The sequence below is a fragment of the Crotalus tigris genome, unplaced genomic scaffold (genome assembly GCF_016545835.1).
Source record: "Crotalus tigris isolate CLP2741 ecotype Arizona unplaced genomic scaffold, ASM1654583v1 scf7180000017674.1595824, whole genome shotgun sequence".
Classification (NCBI taxonomy): domain Eukaryota; kingdom Metazoa; phylum Chordata; class Lepidosauria; order Squamata; family Viperidae; genus Crotalus; species Crotalus tigris.
Window position 1 is genome coordinate 358,232 of NW_024096559.1, and position 5,228 is coordinate 363,459.

At 39.8% G+C, this 5,228-nt stretch overlaps 1 protein-coding gene across 1 annotated transcript; it reads left to right on the forward strand.

Moving 5' to 3' along the window:
• The first annotated feature begins 3,089 nt into the window (after positions 1 to 3,089).
• Positions 3,090 to 4,119, forward strand: LOC120305442. Its single transcript, XM_039337297.1, has one exon. The coding sequence runs from the start codon at positions 3,245 to 3,247 to the stop codon at positions 4,079 to 4,081; it is 837 nt and encodes a 278-aa protein (XP_039193231.1). The 5' UTR covers positions 3,090 to 3,244; the 3' UTR covers positions 4,082 to 4,119.
• The last annotated feature ends 1,109 nt before the right edge of the window (positions 4,120 to 5,228 follow it).

The following is a 5,228-nucleotide window of genomic DNA, read 5'->3' on the forward strand; positions in this document are numbered from 1 at the left end:
TAGTGATTGGGTAAATTTAACAAATTTAGAGATACTCCATTTGGAGGGATGGGATTTACTTTTTGGTTGGCATGCCTATTTAATATTTAATAAAAAAGTGGATTGGGCCTTTAAATCTCATATTATAAGGATCTCTTTACTTAGGGTTTGGAGGAAATATTATAAAAGTGATTTTAAAATACCATTATGGGCTATACCTTGGCATGCGATAGAGGGGATAAAGAGAGGTGTTAAAATGGATACGGTGTCTTATACACAATTACTTAGATGGGATGGTCAAAATTGGCAGTTAAAATCTTTGGAAGACCTAGTACATGAAAACATTACCTATTCTTGGTTTCAATATAGACAATTAATAGATAGATGGAAGATGGACCGTAATTTAGGCTTGCTTAGAGAAGATGAAAATCTTTTTAAGCAAGTAAAGGATCAAAGACAAACTCACATTAAGAGAATTTATGGGGTGCTAGTGGAACTGGATTCAGAATCAGAATTAATTAAAGACTGTATGATTAAATGGGCGCAGAATTTTGGTGAACCAGTTCTACTGGATACCTGGGAAACTATCTGGGTGAGAAATGTTAAGTTTACACAAGCCCAGAATTTAAGGGAAAATTTTTATAAAATGTTTTACAGATGGCACCTTGATCCACAAAAGATGTCTCTCATGTATCCTGACTTACAGCCTAAATGTTGGAGATGTGGCTGCCTGGATGCCACTTATTATCATATTTGGTGGTCGTGTAAAAATATAAAAGCTTTTTGGATTAAGATATGGTGGAACATTCAGCGAATTTTTAGAAAGAGGGTAAAATTTACTCCACAATTGTTTTTGCTTGGTATTGTTACTGACTGTGATGCTAAGGAGGTTATATTGATGTTGAATTTGATTACAGCCGCAAGGCTGTTAGTAGGTCAATACTGGAAGAAGGAATCTTTGCCTACTTTGCAAGAGTGGTTTTTTAAAGTATCTTACTTGGCGGAAATGGCAAAGATTTCGGCTTTCCTAAAAGAGCAAACGCAAGAGAAATTTTTTGCTATATGGGAAAAATGGGTAAATTTCATACAATTTAAATTGGATATGAAAAAATATCATTTAGCTTTTTCATAATTTGTATAAAAACTCTACTTTTTCTTTTTTTTCTTTGTTTTTTTTTAAATACTTTCTCTTTTTAAGGTTTATAATTCTTTTTTCATATATATTTTATTCTTAATTATTTTATAATTTTGTTAATTTTTTTAAATTAAGCCTATATTCTGCTCTGGGAAGCTCCGCGAGGGGAGGGAGGGGGTGGTTTGGGAGGGGTTGGGGGAGGGTTGTATTGTTTTGTTTCTTTTTTGTTGTTGTTGTTGTTATTGTTTTTTTTCTGTCTTTGTAAAAGTTTTTAAAAATTTTTCAATAAAAAAAAATGTCTAGTGATGCTATAAGACAGGGGTCTTCAAACCTAGCCCTTTTATGACTTGTGGACTTCAACTCCCAGAATTCCTCAGCCAGCGTGACTGGCTGAGGAATTCTGGGAGTTGAAGTCTACAAGTCATAAAAGGGCCAAGTATGAAGACCCCTGCTATAAGAGGTATAGGCTACAAGTGGGAAGATGGCCTAAATGAGAGAGAAAGAGAAGAAAGGAATAGAAGAGGGAAGTAGCCAGATTCCCAGAAAGACAATTGCTTCAGGGGAGTGTTCTTCATTGTGCAGAGAGCAAGTCTTGTTTCATATACATTTGCCAGCTGATATATCACTTCAATCAGCCACACAGGCCTACCCTTTTTTAAACATCCAAAGTGTAAGGAATGTGGATCCATACTAGTTTAATTTTGGGTTTTGACTGGTCTGCAGAGTTTGTCTCATTTCAAAAATGGGCGAAATCCACATTTAGAAAACATTCTCTCCTTTAATTGTCAGCCACACATCCCCCACTATCCAGCTCTTTGTTAGCATTTGAGTTGATCCACTGAAATCATTTACCCCTAGGATCTTTGCTCCTGGAAAAACCCTTGGATGCATTTTTGCTCCCACAAGTCTTGTTCAGCAGTGTCTCTCTGGCATCATAGGGAACTTGCATTTGTTAACAGTTATAACAGCAGACTTCCCTTGCAATCATTCCCATAAATGGACAATTTGTGGAATATTTTGCAAATCACCAGGCAAATAGGACTAGGTACAAGTGGAAAAATACACAGACCTGGGGGTAAGGATGCTAGTAATTTGCTTTTTTTTTGTATGTGTATGAAGAGAAGGTGAAAGGATCTTCATTAATTTATGTATCGCTCACTGCTCCAGGGCAGAGCACTCAAGTACTGGCCAGCTTGAAATTAAAAAAGAACACTAACTGACCAGCATTCTCTATCATCACCTATAACTAGTTCAAATTAATGCAGCCATTAACAATGATTGGCTAATGTTGTTCCTTGCAAAGAAAAGACAATTCTTGCTGAAATCATCCAAGTTCTGCAGATACTGAGAACAATTAGAAAAGACATGGGTTGCTGTTTTCAAAATGTGTTGTGACTAATTGGTAAATGGAAAGGCCACAGCTTGGTTTATTTGTGTATTTCCCACAACATAATAGGTAGTTTTGCTGATGTACTCTGGGGGCAGCCTTCCCAAATCTGAATATTTCCACACAGAGCAGGCTCTAACCCAGTGTTTCTCAACCTTGACAATTTTAAGGCATGTGGACTTCAACTCCAGAATTCCACAGCCAGCATTGCTGGCTGTGGAATTCTGGGAGTTGAAGTCCACATGCCTTAAAATTGTCAAGGTTGAGAAACACTGCTTACCTCAAGAATTCTTCTGGAAGGTGCAGGGCTGAAATTCAGAACCAGGCTCTGTGCTAAAGATTATGACTGATCAACATCATCGATACACAATGCTCTTTGCAGATGCTATTTGGGAATAGTTTCCAGGTGATCAGCATGTGCATCGGTCCTGTTATGTACTTAGCAAAAAGTACTGCTGTTTCTGATGTGATGCATTTAGATGGCTGCCATCCTTTTTTGCTCCATATAACCCTGAAATGGCCCACCTAGCAAAAACCTCAGTATTTCCTCTGGGCAGGAGCTGTGAGCTCAGGTTATGAGGTTTCACTGACCTCATAGGGGCCCCCAGCTGGAAGAGGAGTGCCCAAGGATGACAAAGGGAGCTAGACAACATGACTAGTCCTGCAACCAGCCAGCCAGAGTACTAAATGTAGAATATCAGAGCTGATCTTAATCTAAGATTATTAATCCCACCTTTCCCATCATGCTGGCACTAATGGGGGTCTTTCTCCTCTTACTGGCCACGCACACTTCATACATCAAAATGGCAATAAGTGGTCCAGCAACCACCATCTTGGGTAGCATCTCGGAGCTCCTGAGCACACAAGAATGCCATGAGCTCTGTCTTCTACTTGCCATCACCCAGAAAGAGGCAGAACTATCGGAGGAGAGAGAACTCATTCCTTCTAGCCAGTGGCAAGACATCTCCAACATGGACCAATGCAAAGAAAGTCTAGGCCACTGGCTGGAGATGCAAAAGGGCTTCATCGACTGGGACCGCCTGGCTCGAGCTCTCCGGCAAATTGGGCGCCCCGATGTCTCCAGAGAGTTAAAGAAGAGCCTCAACATGAACAGGAGTTTGGAACCAAAATGGAATGCGGAGGAAAATCAAACAGGAATGGCCCCAAAATCACATTTAGTGATTGAAAAAAGGGCACCCGTCCGTAGAAGTCGTCAGGGCCCCATCCAGAAGCCCAGGAAGGCTTTTCTGAAGGAGAAGAGTTGGAGTTGGAAGACTTTCTTTCAGAAGTGGCTCCCGTCTCCTTTACACCGCTTCACTCTGCAGCAGTATATTGGCCCAGCTACACGGTTGCTCCTTGCCACTTTCCTGGCTGGACTGGTCCTGTGGCTCTTTTCTCTGTATTACATCATCTGCTGGAACTTGCGGCAGTGCCTCTTTGCCAACGGTGTCCATTACAATGGAACCCCAGTTCGGCAGAACATGAACCTGACTGTGATTTGGAATCATCAGTCTGAAGAAGATTCTTCGGAGGATCTGGATACCTCAGAGGACAATGAGGGGGCCGAGGAAGAGTATTAACCCAAGAGGCTTTCAGCAAAATCTGCAGGAAAGTTGATTTCATTAAATAAATTGCCATGTGAAACTTTTTTTTTTTTGTTTGTGCCCAACTCAGTTGTTAAACCTGAGGCTTCTACAAGCTTTCTAGAGGCTTGGGATGACCGTAGCCATCAGCTCCAACCAAGACAATAGGATAGGCAATATAATTTAAAACATCTGAATGGCACCATGTTTGACAGATTACAGCTACAAAATCAGAGCATACGCTGAGGCTCTTCTGTGACGCAACCACAATGTAGCGTCAAGGCAAGCAGGGTACGAGTTTTGACTGCAACACAGGGAGAGTAAGTTGTGTAATGAGAAATATTCATTGTCAAATTTGGGGGCATTCACATTCTTTATGTTTGCAGCCTAGCTTTGCTATTCACATTCTACTATTATCTTTACTTAAAAAGGGAAAAACAACACACAGTATGTCATTAGATTGCAAAAAGTATATGATTCTTTGCATATTTTTATCATCTATCTATCTGTCTGTCTGTCTGTCTGACTGTCTATCCATCTATCTATCTATCTATCTATCTATCTGTCTGTCTGTCTGTCTGTCTGTCTGTCTGTCTGTCTGTCTGTCTGTCTGTCTATCTATCTGTCTGTCTTATATAGCTGCCCATCTCATAAGCAAGTGCCTCTATAGCCTTTAATGCAGGAGCAGATGATGTCTCCAGAGAGTTGAATAATTATTCTCATTATTATTCTCATTATTATTGAATAATGAGAAATTTCAATCAACATAGCAAAAACTCCTAAAGACTTGTAACTTTTTAAAAACTCACCTTGTCAACCAACTCTTATCACTACTCAGTTGTAAGCAGAGGGTGAAATCATAAAATGTACAATCAAACTGATTCTAATATTAACTCATACTGGTAGACCAAACTAGTTTCGCCACCAGAAAACCAGAGTGAAGCTTTGAGGCTTTCCCTCTTGTGTATGTGTGGTTGTGGTGTGAGCATATCCAGACTACATTATTTTTCTGCTATGTCCCTGTCCATGACTCAGGCAGACTTAAGTCACTCTTAGCTGTACCAGTATACATAGTACTTTCCTTCCTATTCTGATCCTGTCCAAGAACTTCTCCAAGATGTTTAAAAATGGTTAGTCTTTGTCA

What these genes read in the sequence shown, in the direction of transcription:
- LOC120305442 (XM_039337297.1), top strand. Translation starts at nt 3,245, where the DNA reads ATGCTGGCACTAATGGGGGTCTTTCTCCTCTTACTGGCCACGCACACT.